Below are 17,202 nucleotides of genomic sequence, written 5' to 3'. Positions count from 1 at the left end.
ATTTAACTAAGACTCAATTACAAGATTCTACTTCAGAGAATCAGGGGCACAAACTCCGCCGCCTAATTCTACTTCATTCAGTGCAAGTGAGCGCGGGTTACAATCCGGCCAGTGTTGGATACTTTTCAAGACTCATTAATCTCGGGCAAGAACCAATTTAACGAGCAGGGCAGTCTTTTGAAGTGAATCGTGGTAGTAGTTTAAACAGAGGATTAGGAGCTAATCACATTTAAAGTCATCTTGTGGCACTAAAACTGACCCCAGACTAGGGGGGTAAATTACAGGGACTGGGAAGGCTTTTCCCTTCTCCTTCTGACTCCCCTGTGGGACAGCCAGACAGCCGCCTGCCCACATCCAGAGACAGCACCCCATTCTGACAGGTAGCTTATCACGAAGTTTGCCTCTTAGCCAATTTACGGGTCAGTTTTATAAAATAATACTCTAGATTCTACAGCCGTTGGACACTGTCTAGGTCATAGGCACAGTTTAAGTGTAAATTTGGGGTCTGCTGTGTACTGTAGATATCCGCTAGTTAGATTTCAACAATCAGAATGTAAGCCAGGGGTAATCCATCATTTTAAACTTGAACTCCCCAACGTGAGTTCATCGGACTTGCGAGAGTAGGAACAGAAGGGCCTGGCAATTATAGTCACCAGGCAATTAAGCATTTTCCTTTAAAGTGTTTCTTCAATCACATTGAACACAAATGGCAGGCAATCTATTATTTAGCAGTGGATTGGATATGGATTTCAGTTGTACTGTCTAATATTGAGGGGATTCACCACATAAGGCGAAATTAGTAAAGGCACATTAGCATTCAGTCTGCAAAAGAGAGGGCGTGCCTTTTGTTTGTGTGTGTGTTTTAATGTAATCTGGCCCAACTTTGGTTCCTTTCTTTCTGACTCCATGCCACAGACGAACCTCTTCTAAGTGTCATACAGGGAACATACAAAGAAGACTCGTGACCACATTTCAAGCCTCTAGGGATCGTCCAGCTGAGTCCTTTCTTGTTAGAGCTGGGATGCTGCAGGCCAGAATCATGAGGTGCCTTGAGCAGGTATCACTGCTTGGATGACACCCAAGCCTTGATGTTCCATCCTGGCCCATGGCTCTGTGCCCCAATTAACCGTCTATCCCCAGCCCAAAAAACAAAAGCCATGAATTATTAGAAGAGGGATTAACTGTGCCTGACAACACTCAGAAGCAACAACCAGAAAAGCTGTAAGAACGGTTTGGATACGATAACAAAAACTTTAAAATAATCACACTTAGGGATGCTGGGGCAGCTCAGCCGGTTAAGCATCCGACCCTTGATTTCAGCTCAGGTCATGATCTCACAGTTCTTGGGATCGAGCCCCACGTTGGGCTCTGCACTGACAGCAGGGAGCCTGCTTGGGATTCTCTCTCTGCCCCTCTCCCCACTTGTGCGTGTGCTCTCTCTACCTAAATAAATAAACTTAAAAAAAAAAAATCACAGTTAGGTAAGAATCTTTCAGATGCGATCTTTCGACGTTAGGTAGAAAAGGCAAATGTTGACCGATGAGAAAAAAAACACAAGGAAGAACTCAAGACAAATTTTCACTTTATTGGATTCAGGCAGCACAGCCAGGTTTTCTAGGGACTGGTTGCCCAAAGAGTAAGCTGTTTATGGCCAGAGAAACCATAGGCCAGAAAGATTAGGTGCCTGAAAATCGGAATCTCAAGTTCAAATACCTGAAAGGGGCCACAGGGTGGTCACGAAGGGTAAGACAAGAGGGAGTGCTAAAGTCTGTGCCCCAACTGCACACCCAGCACAAAAGCACAGAAATTCAATTTTAAAGGACTTTCTTAAGTCACTGTTAATGATACCATAGAGTTCAACATCATTTCTCAAAGTCCCAAACTTCTAAAAATCTTATAAAGACACACTGCCTCTGATTCATGGAAAATCAATGGTTCAGTATCATTTTATAACTGGTGGAAAAAAAAAATCAAAAAAATCAAAGCCCACTTAAAAAATACTCAAGAGGCACCCTAAGAAGTCACAGAAGAGTTCATACAAATGGCCGACGGAAATTTGAGAAATGCTTTCATCTTCACTAAAAATATATGAAAACTAAATGAGAGGCCATTTTTCATTGGTGAAATTGCCAGTGATTAAAAAGTGAGAACACACAAAGTTTATGAGGAAGAGTCAAAATGGGTACTCACACAGGTGTTAGGGGGTACTGATACGAAACAATATTTCTAGGAAAATAATTTAGCCACAGGCATCCCTAAGCTTAATGATTCTATGTGTCAGGAAGAGATTTGCTCCCTTAGGAATAAGCTGATTATTTCCTAGTGGATGTAATTTCATTTCATTTTGGTTTGCTCACAACAAAGTTCAAAGGCCAATCTGTGGCTCAACTTTGAAGCAACAGGCTACACTGAACTTCAGACGAGGCCTTAATCTCCTATTCTATCTGTATTTCCCCCTAATTTTGCTTTTCCCATTTTTTTTCTTGCAGCTCATTCTGAATTGCCATGAAATAGCTGTGAAAAGAGATATATAAGTAAGTAAAATATCCTAAGAACGAGAAAAAAAAAAGCTTTCCAAGGATCAACTGTGGTAACAACATTTGCAATGCTATTCACTAAATGGAGAAAAACTTGCTTTTGCAAAGAAGTGAAATTTTGCCTCCTGTTACAAAGCTGACCACCATGCCGTATCACGGCTTCCAACCTTTTTAAGATGCAGCAATACTATTTTTTTTTTAATGTTTACTTATTTTTGAGAGACAGAGAGACAGAGCATGAGTGGGGGGGGGCGCAGAGAGAGGGAGACACAGACTCTGAAGCAGGCTCCAGGCTCTGAGCTGTCAGCACAGAGCCCGACGCGGGGCTCGAACTCATGAACCGTGAGATCATGACCTGAGCCGAAGTCAGACACCTAACAGACTGAGCCGCCCAGGCGCCCCTGTAATACTATTGTAAAGTTTTTATTTTTTGATGGGCCTGCCCCACACCAAAAAGGAAGTCAAGAGACAGGATGATCACTCTGGATGGTGACTCCTTGTAAAGCACGATCTAGCACATCTTAGATAATCCATTCACAGGCTTCTCTGTTCATTGAAATCCAATGCCAGGTCAAAAACCCTGATAAGTGACTAGAAGAGGGAAAGGATGACGGGATTGACATTTTTTCGGCTAACTGCAAAGGCTTGTCTACATTTTCTGGGATAAAAGATCTTTTGCTTGTCAACAAAGTTATATCAAAGACACTTAAATAGAATATAGTTAGTAAATGCCATATGGGCACACTTGAAGCACAATCCTAGCAAATGTGCAATCGAAGGTAACTGGGCAAGGCGTTTTCATGCTTAAAGCCTCAGCTTTAACATTTCTTAAAAAAAAAAAAAAAAAAAAAAAGGAGCGTGTTCTAAGAAGCGACAGCAGTGTCTGCCTCCAGCACAGGAGGAGGCCCTGGGAGCCTGGATCAAACCCACTTAACCCCACGCGATCCTGGGTGAGCGATTTAACCTCTCTAGACATCAGTTCCAGATCTGTAAAATGGGCTGGCAGTAACCACGTCTCAGGATCGCCAGCAGGATTGAATGAGATAAAAATATGTAAAGCAATATCCCAGTGAGTGGCCACATACGCTGAGGGTTCAGCATAGGCTAGGGCTAATGGTTATCGGAAGTATTATTATCCCAGCCTATAAAATGATGCAACTGATACTAACCCATTGTTATGAAATCAAATAAGATAATAAACACGGATGCCAATAAAAGCAATAAAAGATGTACAATGTGTGGGGTGGGGGGCACAGTTATAATTGTGACGAGGAAGCACGTCATCTAACCACACATCCTGCTCGGCTACCTCTGACAGTATGAGTCACTCCCACTATAACAAATGATTTTTAAATGCAATAAAACCTGTTGAGACTTCATCCAATGACAACTGTCAACGCAGTGGAAAAATCTGACAACAGGTTTGGCCCTCCTGACCGCAGCTACCTTCCAAAGGATTTGGGGCAAGATCAGATGTTTAAAGCTAGGAGGCTCCAAGCTCCGCCCCTAGGTAATTAACTTCACTTCCTCCAGGCTCCCTGAGACCCGGCCCCTGATTTAGGATATCCCTAGGCGGGAGAGGCCCCCTCGGTGGAAGCTCATTATCCAGGAGCACCTCACTGTGCTCCACCCTTCCCTCCCTCCCAACCCCCCCTCCCCCCCCCCCACTGTGGAGATTCCCCCTTCCCTTCCGGCCTTCCCCACTGGAGCCAAAACCATCTCATTATTATCTCTGCAGCCAGCACAGAGCTCCCCCTACCACCTAGCAATCTCTCTCAATCTGCGTTTCTCTCAGGGCTTCTGTCTGTTTCTCTCTCTGTGTCTTTCTCAGTCTCTCTCTCTCTCTCTCTCTCTCTGTCTCTGGGCCTCTCTGTCTCTGTCTCTTGGTCTCTCTCTGGACCTCTTCTCCTCCCTGGGTCTCTCTCTGGGCCTCTCTCCCCCTCCTCTCCTCCCTCTCCACCCCCTTTCCCTCCTCCCCTGCCCCCAGTTTCTGCCCTTCCCCTTCCATCTCTCTGTCTCCATCTATCTCTCCTGGGATGGGCTCCACTGTCCGCACCAGGAGCTAGGACCTCACACGCTGCCTTGAGGACCCAGCTGACCACCCAGATATGGAACCCCAAGCACGGGTGCCTTGCATGTGACCATGCACCCATTTCTAAAAGCAAGTGACAGGTCGCCAAAGCCCAGGACAACCTGCTCCTCAAAGGAGCAAAGATTTTGTCAGCTCTCGGTCCAGCAAAAGGCTGGTAATTCTATCTCACACAGGAAATCCTTTGAGCACTTGGCAATGAGGTCTCCACAGTGAAAAATAACCAAGATGACAATCAGAGAATCCCCTAACTACCATCAGGTGTCAAGATCCTCCCGGCCCCTCAGGAAAAGTGGTCTACCCTCAGTGGGGGACGCAGCTGGCCCGGAGTACAATCAGTCCAGTACACTTGAAAAATTATTAGAAGTGATTTTGCATCATTTGCTTCACTCAACCACTATGAATGTTGGAACACTGATAATCATATCCAGAAAATAAATGCACCATGCACCTTTCGTGCATTTTGGGAATGTTCCCTGCCCCCATCGGCTCTCCCCCCCTCCCAGTTGCCCCAGGGTCACACTGCTCTGCAGGTAGGGAAGGGAGAGGCAGAAAGAGAGATGCACAGTTCTGCTAACGTTCCCCTTTTGCAAGATGCATATATGCTTTTGCAGATTCTCAGATCAGATTCTCATGGAGGAGCTAGATTTCAGACTCAGCTGGTTAGGAGACAGGGATGGGGAAAGGAACCAGTGACTTGTGTTTTCGAGTGTAAAGGAGGGGGAAAAAAAAAAGTCAGGAAGAATTTGGGGCTAAATAATCATAACCATAGCCCTGGAAACCTCAATGGTTCCTTAGGCTAGAGGCTTCAAACCAAGCCCCGTACGCGTGGACATCAAAGATTCTTTGTTCAGCGGACATACATTGTTTTAAAGATGTAAGCCTACATTTAAGAAAATGGGAGGCTTCCCATGAAAAACAAATCTGGCAACTCCAGCCCCTTTTGCCTCATGGCAGCCACAGGTGGCCCTACGGGCGGCCGCTGCCCCGTGTCCCTCGTGGCCGCACGGTGACCCTCACTGACACCCACACCGCCCACACCACCCTCCCCACTCTCCCCATTCGGGGTATCACTGTTTCACTTCCCTTTCCCTGCCTTAAAGGAAATGTGAGATTATGGCTTCTGACCGAGGCCATTCTCACTTGGTCTACAGAGGAGAAAAATAAAGCCCAGCGTGGTGCAGTCACTTGCTTAAGATCACACAGCTTCTCGGAGCAGAGCCGCACAAGAACCCAGACTCCGTTCACAGAGCCAAGTGCTTCTGAACCTCTGTTTTCAGTGCAGAACCTTGAGTCGGGGAAACAGCTGCCGTGCTGGTGACCTTGCCCTGATCCTCCCTCCAGTGAAACCACCTGACCTTCCAACCGATCGATCATTAAGACTCCTTCCCCTTCACGAACTAGTCGCTAAGCATCACCATGTTCAAGTAGTGACTCACAGAGTCCGCCCACATGTCAGGCCCCTAGTTCTGGGCACTAGATGGTCTCCTGAGACCCCTTGCAATTATTAGTTAACAGCTTCTAGTTTCCAGTTTTGGGCCAAATTGTACTAAAATTGGCCTCTTGGGAGGTTGCATTTCCTGCCCCTACAAGGGCTCCCAGAAATGTCCTTTCTTCTCTGCACATCACATCATCTCTCTCTTCCCGTTTTATTCGCCCAAACGGGGGTGTATGACAACGTACATGAACCATGGGTTTGCTTGCTGTTTGCAAACAAAACAAGTTGTGTTCATAGCTTTTTAATTTGTCCTGTTACTTTTCCAAAGTAAACCACCTGAAAATTCAACTCTAAGCGATTTTTTTTTTTTTTTTTTAAAGAACATATACACAACGTCCTTGAATGCCAAAGCAGGTCACGGTTGTGGGAGTAGCAGTGGTTAGAAGGTAATAAGGAGGGGCGCCTGGGTGGCGCAGTCGGTTAAGCGTCCGACTTCAGCCAGGTCACGATCTCGCGGTCCGTGAGTTCGAGCCCCGCGTCAGGCTCTGGGCTGATGGCTCGGAGCCTGGAGCCTGTTTCCGATTCTGTGTCTCCCTCTCTCTCTGCCCCTCCCCCGTTCATGCTCTGTCTCTCTCTGTCCCAAAAATAAATAAACGTTGAAAAAAAAAAAATTTTAAAAAAGAAGGTAATAAGGATACTTACAACCCATATGATGACCAGTCTTCTGGATAAATAAGGATCAATATTCCAGTGAGTGAATGGAAGAAAGGTGATGTAGAACACTTCTTGACCCAAAGCGGCTGAGAATCTGAATAGGTAATAGTAGAAATAATTCTTCACAATGTACTTCTGTACAGAAGCCTAAAAGACAAAAGTGAGAAGGCTCTGAGTTCATCCAACAGGTCACCGCAAGACCAGTTTTAAAAACCTCTAGGGATGCCTGGGTGGCTCAGTCGGTTGAGCGTCCGACTTCGGCTCAGGTCACGGTCTCCTGGTCCGTGGGTTCGAGCCCCGCGTCAGGCTCTGGGCTGACGGCTCAGAGCCTGGAGCCTGCTTCCGATTCTGTGTCTCCCTCTCTCTCTGCCCCTCCCCTGTTCATGCTCTCTGTCTCAAAAATAAATAAACGTTAAAAAAAAATTAAAAAAAAAATAAAAACCTCTAAAACTCCCCAGGAATTCAACTGCCAAGGTGCTTCCTCTATGAATTGTATGTATTTTGCTCGGCAATTGTAGGTAATCGCTCAGCAATTACAGTATCACTGCTATCAGGGTTCATTGTTGAACATCTATCAGCCCCGATTTGTCCACACAAACACAGATGTTAGTTCTTCATAAAATTAAGTAACATCCAAGACAGGATATCAGGAGAGGGCGAACGAAAGAGCCGAAAACGTTGTTTCTGTGCACGTACGGAAGGTGAACTCTGTACGGAGTTCGGTATATTAGGATATGCTCTGGGGCTAGGACTGTGGGGGCTGGAATAACGTCCCCAATGATTTCCACACCCCAAGGGATCTGTGAATTTGCTGCTTTACACGGCAAAAAAGGACCTTGCAGGTATAAGTAATGATGTTGAGATGGAGAGATTATCTGGTTGGGCTCAGTGTGGTCACAAGGATCCTTATGAAATAGGAGGGGGGAGGCAGGAAGTCAAGGGGAGTGTCATCTGAAGATGGGGCGAGGGACCACGAGTCAGCACAGGGCACCTTCTGGAAGCTGGAGAAATAAGGGAGCAGATTCTCCCCTTGAGCTTCCAGAAGCAATGTAGCCCCCGTGACGCCTTGATTTCGTCCGAATAAGAAGCATTTTGGACTTCCGACCTCCACAGCTGTAAGAGAGTAACTTTATTTTAAGCCACTAAACTTGGGGTAACTTGTGGCAGCAGCCGTGGATAACCAATACAGAGACTTTGGAAAAATCACTTGCCAGTGTGTCTTTTTAGTTTACCTTTAATTTCTATTTTTTAAAGTTTATTCATTTATTATTTCAGAGAGGGAGAGTGAGCGAGAGAGCGAGCACACAAGCAAGGGAGGGGCAGAGAGAAGAGGTTAAAGGCAGAATCGGAAGCAGGCTCCAGGCTCTGAGCTGTCAGCACTGAGCCCAAGATGGGGCTCGAACTCACCACCGGGACATCGTGACCTGAGCCAAAGTCGGACGCTTAACCAGGTGCCCCAGGTTATCTTTAAAATGGAACTAGGACAGTCAATGCAGTATGGAGATGGTTTAAGAAACACATCAAGTGCACGCAGGGGCTGCTAAAATGCAATTCTATTTTCTGTCACCCTTTCCCTTCCTCTTATCCCTGCAATAGGCAGGTGGAAAAAAAAAAAAAAAGGACTTAAGGGTAGGTTAAAATAGGAATAGGCAGACAACCTATTTTAAAATATGACGAATGTCCTTAAATTAATATCAGTAACAAGTTAACAAAAACATTGTCACCCTGTTAAATAAACCCCCCCCCCCAAAAAATCAGTTTTAATGCTATTTATAGTTGGCATAGCCTTTATATAAATAAAATCAAAGCAAAATGCCAACACTGAGAAAGGGGGAGAAGGTGGCCCCTTTCTTTGGCTTTGCTTTGTTTTACACAAAGTCCAGGGTCCTTAAGTCCTGGGAGAATTCGGAGAATAAGTGGCACACGTTTATTCTGCAAAGAAATGTGCCTACGACAGACCCAGAACCTGTGCTGAGTGCCAAGAATATTTAGAAGAGCCAGGCGTGGTACCTGGCTGCAAGGAGCTCCTGTGGGGGGCGCCAAAGAGTACTGTTCGGGGGAATGAATTTGTAAAGGACCAAACTGTTTGAGGCCTTGCAAAAAGCCAAGATTACTTTTACACTTTAGGAATAATAAGAAGAAGAAGAAGATGACCTTGGAAATTGTGAGAATGTTAACTGGACTTGACAATGTTGGCTGCCTGCCAAGTACACACTCCTCTCTCCTAAAAGGTTCCTGATTTAATCCCAGCACCTCTACGTCCCCCCAGGTACAGGACTCAGGGGGAAGTTGACACCTGCTCTCAGCTCCAGTCATGGGAAGTTCAAACATTCAGCCTCAAGCCAAAAAGTACCCTGCAGCGGCCCTGGAGAAAGTCACCGGTCAGGGGCAAGCACAGGTTGTAAGCTCAAAATTCATCTCTCTCGAGGGACAGGCTTTACTTCTAAATGTAAATTCAAGTCAGAGTGGAAATAGATCCGTCCTAAGTAGGAAAGACGACAATGCTCAAAACGAATTAAATGAGGAAGAGCATAGTTTCACCTCTCTGCCGAGATATTATGGCTGGATTTGCAGGACAAGGACCAATAAAATAGTGACAAATGACAAAACTTCTCTCGGATGCGAGGATTAATCTCTGCAGCTTCTGTTTGATAAACATCCATCCTGCAGGCCCGCCCTTGAGGCAAAGCCTGTGAAAAGCCCCTTTGTCCATAAAGATTAGTTATTTTAACCCACCAGCTACCAGTATACCCAGCAAGGAGTCCTGCTGGAGGCTTTACAGGGAGAAATTTCCCAAACTCTGAAAAGGGTCAAACTCCTCCCTCGTGTCACTGCACAGTACTCAAATGTTATAGGACATTAGAAACACGCGGCGACAACCATTTCCCTACCCTAGAGGTTTACCTGAGACCAAGTGCAAGATCTTAATCCTAGTAAATAATTGAAAGACTGTCAGGGAGGATAGCAAACCACTTTTTAGTGCTGCAGATTACTAATTAATACCTTCAGACTTGCTTTTTACAAGCTCTTGGGGATTCTCTTTTTTTGGAGGAGAGCTAGATATTCTCTAACTCTTCTCAGGGATAGAAGAAGCAAAAGTGAAACTAAAAATATCCGCGTATATATAGGACGCCCAAAGGATTTTTTAGATAACATCTCTGAATATGTAATTAAGTAGCATGAGAGCCAATATCTTCGTCCAAATTCTCGGTAATTATAGGTACCTAAATAAAACAATCGGGTGCTTGTCTTTTCAGAACAAGAATCTACGTTTCCCTTGCAGGAGATCTCAGAGCAGATGACTTCAGTATCTCTTTGGAAATAACAAGAATGCCAGTGTTGGTCCCATCGGGAACAATTAGAGGGAGAAGAAACGGGGGTTAGAAATAGAAATGGTATAGAGCCAGGGGCAGAGAGAGGAGTAAAAGCTGGGAGATAGGAAACCAGGTCCCAGAACTCTGCTTCTGTATTTCTGTAGAACCAGCCACACATGGGCGCTGACAGGCCAGGCTGTGGGCAGTGTCTCTGGGGCGTGAACCGAGGCAGCGGGGATTAGCAGCTAAGTTTTTTAGGCAAAAGATCATAAAGGCATTGAACACTTAGGCGGAGTGGAGAACCACTTTTAGAAATAAAATACTTCTCAGTCTATCTGTCGCAAAGCCAGATGAAGAAGTTTCTAGCGAACAGGAACGGTGAGATGGAAACGACCACATACCCGTTATTATTAACTGCAAAAAGGTCATGGAGAGTCTCCTCTGTGTGTTTTATTTGTGGCCTTATTCTCCTGAAAGTTCAAGCAGATACACGACTTCTGGACTCAGCGCCGCCCCGGGAACACCTGAACGGTGTTTTGTTTTCCAAACACGCACGGAGGAGCCCCGAACGCCAAGGAAATACAGCCAGGTCAGCACCACTGAATAGAATCAGGGCTGACCCAGAGGGCGGAGGAGCGAACACTGAACAGACTTGGCAGAGGGCCCGGCTTTTGAGCTTTCAAAGGAGGAGGGATACAAGGAATAGCTTTTAGCCAAACAATAAGTGACCTTGGGGAAGTCAGTGCACCTTTCTGCACCTCAGGGGCCTCAGCTGAAAAGGATGGAGTCTGATTATTTCAGCTGCTTTTTAATATACACACACACACAAAAATAGATGGGGAAAGTTATCCCAGCGCCTATTATATAAAATAAGAAAGTCTGTACTAACTGGTTGAAAGTGAGGGGAAGTCTAGGGAACCCCTATTTTCGGGCCAGCCCACCCTGAAGCCCCAAGCCTTTTTCTGGAATGCCTCCTTGAAATAGGTCAGAGTCAGTTTGAAAACCACGGACCTTAATTTCGGTCAGACCTCACGTAGCTTTCTGTAATTAACCTTGGGCCTCGAGTACCGGGGCTAGATAGGTATTCCGACCTCGAGGTCTTGAAAGGATTTGATAAACTCTGCACCAATGTCCTTGCAAGGTCGTTTTCCTTATCTCTGTTGGTTTTTTTTCAGACCTGAGCTGTAAATGCGTTTTCCAAAGGTCAAGTTTGAGACAGAGCCCACAGGAATTCGCCTCTGGGGCGATGGTGTTCGGCTGTGCACTTTAAATGGAAGCAATAGGAAACTCACCGTCTAGGGCTAAGGGGGATCAAATCTACGTGGGGGATGGCACGGACTTCCTTAAAAATAAGTTTAAGGGGCGCCTGGGTGGCTCAGTCGGTTGAGCGTCCGGCTTCGGCTCAGGTCATGATCCCTCAGTTTGTGAGTTCGAGCCCCTGTCTGTGCTGACAGCTCAGAGCCTGGAGGCTGTTTCAGATTCTGTGTCTCCCTCTCTCTCTCTGCCCCTCCCCCACTCATGCTCGCTCTCTCTCTCTCTCTCTCTCTCTCTCAAAAATGAATAAACGTTAAAAAAAAATAAGTTTAAGACCCAGGGGCGCCTGCGTGGCTCAGTCTGTTAAGCATCTGACTTCAGCCCAGGTCATGATCTCACGGCTCGTGAGTTTGAGCCCCGCGTTGGGGTGCCGACGGCTCAGAGCCTGGAGCCTGCTTCGGATTCTGTGTCTCCCTCTCTCTCTACCCCTCCCTAGCTCATGCTTGCACTCTCTCGGTCAAAAAATAAATACACCTAGGGGCACCTGGGTGGCTCAGTCGATTAAGCGTCCGACTTCAGCTCAGCTCGTGATCTTGCGGTTTGTGAGTTTGAGCCCCACGTCAGGCTCTGTGCTGACAGCTCAGAGCCTGGAGCCTGCTTCGGATTCTGTGTCTCCCTCTCTCTCTGTTCGTCCCTCACTCATGCTCTGTCTCTCTCTCCCTTTCAAAAATAAAAACATTAAATAAATGTAAAAAAAAAAAGTTTAAGACCCAAAGCTCTTTTATAATACACACAGAACAGCAGCACTCCCTTCACCATGGCCTTGCTTTAGAGAAGTTTTACAGACTGAGGAGGAAGAAGCCACTGAACGCAGAGCAGATGGCCTGTGACAACAGGCCAGGGAGAGGGAAAGGCCCAATGTCTGGGGGTCACGAACACGGGCTCCGGAGGCAAAGGTCTCCCAGCGAATCCCAGCTGCTCCCCCACACGCTACCTGAATAGTCTCACACCAATGACGCGATCTCCCAGGCCCTCAGTTTCCCCTTCTGCAAATGGGAATAATAACAGTATTTACCACTCAGCGACGCCGGCAAGATTAAATAAATCAGTAGCGCTGACAGAGCGTGCAAAGCAGTCCTTGCAGAGCCGGGCGGGAAAACAAAAGAGCTGCCAGCCACGGACGAGGATGTAGCCACCAAGATTTCTCAGAAACGCATGCAGGTCACCCGGGGCACCTTGTTAAAGTGCAGCTTTTGAAGGATCACCTGGGGAGGGTGGGGGATGCTGTGCGGGCCACCGATCTCCCAGGTGATCCGTATGTTGCCAAGTTGTCAAGCCTCGGACCACGCTTTGAGTAGAAAGGTCAGCCCCCTGAAGAGCTTTTAAAGCCAAAAGTCAAGGGGCGCCTGGGTGGCTCAGTCGGTTGAGCGTCCGACTTTGGCTCAGGTCATAGATCGAGCCCCATGTTGGGCTCTAAACTGTCAGCGCAGAGCCCTCTCAGGATCCTCAGTCCCCCCTCCCCCCTCTGTCCCTCCCCTGCTTGAGCTCTCGCTGTCAAGAATAAATAAACATTAAAAAAAAAAAGTCAAGCTCTCAGAGTTAATCCTCCCTGTTAGAGGAAGTCTCAATGGGAGTTTAGGAGCATAGGATAGCGTGATCAAAGCAACAGGTCAAAATGCTGGTGGCAAACCAGAAGGGGACAGTTAGCAAAATCCATGGACGACCCTCCAGTAGGGTCTGAACACAGGATCTGAGCCCAGACAGGCACCTCGATGGCAGGAAGGACTAAAGGGAAGACAGGTGTAAGAGATGCCCCACCGAAGTAGCAGCAGGATCAAATAACCACCTGATAATGCGGAAAGAAGGCAGCCATCTTGGGCTCCTTGCCTTATCGAGAAGGGTTTGCATAAATTCCTGGATGACAAAACTTATTTCCTTAAAGGGAATGTTTGTGCCACTGTTAGCACCCTGTGGAATCCCGGCTCGAAAACAAGGTTCTCTGACCTCCGTAGGCAGGGGTGTCTGTCCTTATGTTCTCTGTTAATAGGGAGGCAGCAGTTTGCTTTATTTTTTTAAGGTTTTTATTTTTATTTGTTTTGAGAGAGAGAGAGAAAGAGGGATAGGAACAGAGAGAGAGAGAGGAGAGAGAATCCCAAGCAGCTCCACACTGTCAGCGCAGAGCCCGACACGGGGCTTGAACTCACAAACCATGAGATCTTGACCCGAGCTGAGATCAAGAGTCTGACACCCAACCGACTGAGCCACTCGGGCGCCCCAGCTTTGTTTATTTATTTATTTATTATGAATGAACTTAAGGAAAGGTAAAAACTAAGAAGAAAGTATGCCATATCCCGTTAAGACTGATGGTTTGGGAGGAAGTTCTGATTTTTTTTTAAGCCCAACTGGGGAAATTCTCTGTCACCTCGAGTTACGTCTGCATTCGCGTGCACGTGTTCAACCTGCACGCTCACCCTCACCCATTTCTGAGGGTTGCTACATTGGGCACAAGCTTGGCCACGATCATTTTTTGAGACAGGCGATACCTTTTTGTGCTTGGGATTGTGGGAGAAGAGGGCTATCAGCCTATGGTGTCCAGATCATTAGCCATTTATGGAGACTGGGGCCTCCCTGGAAAAGTACCTTCTGTGGTTGGGACAAATGTCCCAAAAGGCAACAGATTCAGGATGAAAACTCTACCTTGCATCTATTCAGCCAGAATTTCTTTTTTTTTTTTTTTTTTTTTTAATTTTTTTTTTTTCAACGTTTATTTATTTTTGGGACAGAGAGAGACAGAGCATGAACGGGCGAGGGGCAGAGAGAGAGGGAGACACAGAATTGGAAACAGGCTCCAGGCTCTGAGCCATCAGCCCAGAGCCCGACGCGGGGCTCGAACTCACGGACCGCGAGATCGTGATCTGGCTGAAGTCGGATGCTTAACCGACTGCGCCACCCAGGTGCCCCTCAGCCAGAATTTCTAATCTAGAGCCCAGAGATTGAGAAGGGCAAATTCACAGAACTTGGTGTCTCTTCTTTCTTTTTTTTTTTTTTAATTTTTTATTGTTTATTATTTTTGAGAGAGACAGAGAGCAAGCAGGGAAGGGGCAGAGAGAGAGGGAGACACAGAACCAGAAGCAGGCTCCAGGCTCTGAGCTCTCAGGACAGAGCCCGACGCGGGGCTCGAACTCACAGACCGTGAGATCATGACCTGAGTCCGTAGTCAGCCGCTCAACCGCCACCCAGGCGCCCCAGTGACTCTTCTTTCAATAGAATCTGTAATTTGCAAGGTTTTGGTCCTGCTACTTCTCTCTGAAAGACTAGGCTTTGGTGGACGTGCCATTGCACACTGCAGGAATATTTATAAAATAAACACTCCTTCAAGCTACTTATTTTATTTTTTCTAATGTTTATTTATTTTTGAGAGACAGAGACAGAGCACCAGCATGGGAGGGGCAGAGAGAGAGGGAGACACAGAATCCGAAGCAGGTTCCAGGCTCCGAGCTGTCGGCACAGAGCCCGACGCGGGGCTCGAACTCACAAGCCACGAGATCATGACCTGAGCTGAAGTTGGACGCTCAACCGACTGAGCCACCCAGGCGCCCCAGGCTATTATAAGACACTATCATGTTCATCCACCAAGCGCAAACCAAGCAATGCCCAACCTTTAAAAAGAAAATTTAAAGGGCACCGGGCTATGGCAGGTGGTGGAGCATTCAACTTTTGATCTCAAGGTTGTAAGTTTGAGCCCCATGCTGGGTAGAGAGAGGACTTAAAAATAAAATCAAGGGAAATTGAAAATGGCAAATCTTTTCTAAACAGAGGTCATGTCTGTGTCGATCATTGGTTCATTGTTTGCACCGCAGTGATGGAAGGTTAACAATAAGTAAGATTATTTCAGTTAGCAATATGATAAAATTAAAGCCAGATAATGTAATACAAAGGGGGCATGTGTGTGTTGGGGGTTGCTCTTCATGGAACACCCCTTTGAGCTGGGCCCCGCCTTGGGAGGTGAGCCGGTTCCTTTAGGGTCTGAGGGTTAGAGACCTCTTAGGGGCATCTGGGTGGCTCAGTCTGTTGAGCAGCTGCCTTTGGCTCAGGTCATGATCTCGTGGTCCGTGAGTTCGAGCCCCGCGTCGGGCTCTGTCCTGAGAGCTCAGAGCCTGGAGCCTGCTTCAGATCCTGTGTCTCCCTCTCTTTCTGCCCCTCCCCTGCTCATGCTCTGTTTCTCTTTCTCTCAAAAATAAATAAATATTTTTTAAAGAGAGAGAGAGAGAGAGAGAGAGAGAGAGAGAGAGAGACCTCTTAGTAAAAAACCTCAAAGTGCACTGGAACATGATGGTTTGGGATTTAGGGAGACACCGACAGTCCCTGAAACAGTTTCAGATAAGAGCCTAATGTGATCTACTCCAACAAGACTAGAACAAATCTTGGGTCGGAAACAGTGAGAAGAAGCCCTGCTTTAATTCTTTCATTTTTTGATTTCTTAAACTTTATGAGAAAATACCATTAATTAGCAGTGCTGAACTTAAACTGGGGTGGAGTCACGCTCCTCCCACAGTCAGGTAGCCACATGACTTCCTAGAGTCACATCTCTTTGCTAATAGGCTCCCAGTCCTTTTAATTAATTGCCCTTATTATTACTATTTTCAGGAATCAAGACTTTCCAACCTATAAAGACAATTACATGACGATTACTTAGGAAGCCTGAGAAGGACTGGCCGTGTCCCTTGAAGGGGAAACAGAAGAAACGAGAACGAGCAAGAGTTTCTTCTCTCGTCCTGACATCCAGACAGAATGACAAGTTGGGTGATCTCACCGATGGCTAGTGGGTGTTCGGTGATTAAAGTTTCAGGATGGCGACACCGAAAGTCAATAAAATGGAAATAAAATGGAAGGACAACTTCTCTGAATGAAAGAGCTCGAAAGGAGACTGTGTGTGAGCCGTAATCATCTGCTCAGCTGGCATGTGTCAGGGTCCCCCAGTCTGTGTCCCAGAATAAGAGCAGCTCGAGAGGACTGAACACAAGGTGGCCCTTGTTCACAGCGGGGGGTTTGGCGGGGTTTGAGCTTTGTTTTTGGTGCTTTTTGTTTTTGTTTTGTTCTCCTGCCAACCCATCACCTTTCAGCTCATCCTCTGCACATCTGATATCTTGTGTTTCTTTTCCTCAAGAGCTGGCTCTCAGATTGGGCACCGGCAGAAAGGATGGACCAGTAGGTGTCAAAGATGGTGAGACTGTGACAGTGACCCATGGCGGCAACCGTGCCCCCACCTGAATCTAGAAACGAGTCCTCCAACTCGACAGAACACGGTCTCATCATTGCTTTCAGAACCCGGTGCCTGACACACACAATTATTTGCTTACGAAGCAAACCTAGGAATGAGAGAGAGAGAGAGAGAGAGAGAGAGGGTAGGACAGCCCTTTGCAGAGACTAAAGATGGGGCTTCTGCTGGGAGAATTTCCTCCCCAGGCAATAAGAACAGGGCAGGAGTCAACACAAAGAACAGGAATAACCATTCCCATTTTTAACGGGGGGTGGGGAGGCATGGGACAACCAGCCGCCCTTTAAATTCTCAAAATGTGTTAAGAACTTAACTGTTTTTCAAAAACATTTTGGATCTGCTAAAACCTGAAACACATTGTACGAAATATTCTTCCCCCTAATTGTTAAGCCCTTGCGTATTCAGGGGGATTTTTGGTGCAGATGTTTCTGATTCGTTTATATTAACTTATCAAAATGACATTTGGAAGAGCTATATGTTCAAGAAGGAGTCTCATAAGCTTGGAGTTCATTAGTTTTAACCCAGGAATTTCACCCACCCCTCCCGCCCCGACGCACACACTCCGCATCCAGAACTTG

The 17,202-nt window shown here is 46.6% G+C and overlaps 1 protein-coding gene across 1 annotated transcript in view; it reads right to left on the bottom strand.

Annotated features, from left to right (window-relative positions):
- SGPP2 (sphingosine-1-phosphate phosphatase 2) overlaps positions 1-17,202 on the bottom strand; it is a 114,996-nt gene that overhangs the window by 59,683 nt on the left and 38,111 nt on the right. The window contains exon 2 of the mRNA XM_086719746.1: positions 6,767-6,925. Coding sequence (XP_086575872.1) covers positions 6,767-6,925 — 159 coding nt within the window. The remainder of the gene's footprint in view (positions 1-6,766; positions 6,926-17,202) is intronic.

The sequence above is a fragment of the Puma concolor genome, chromosome C1 (genome assembly GCF_028749965.1).
Source record: "Puma concolor isolate L17-30 chromosome C1, mPumCon1.1.hap2, whole genome shotgun sequence".
Classification (NCBI taxonomy): Eukaryota; Metazoa; Chordata; class Mammalia; order Carnivora; family Felidae; genus Puma; species Puma concolor.
The sequence above is the reverse complement of the archived record's forward strand: the minus strand, read 5'-3'. Positions and strand labels throughout refer to the sequence as shown.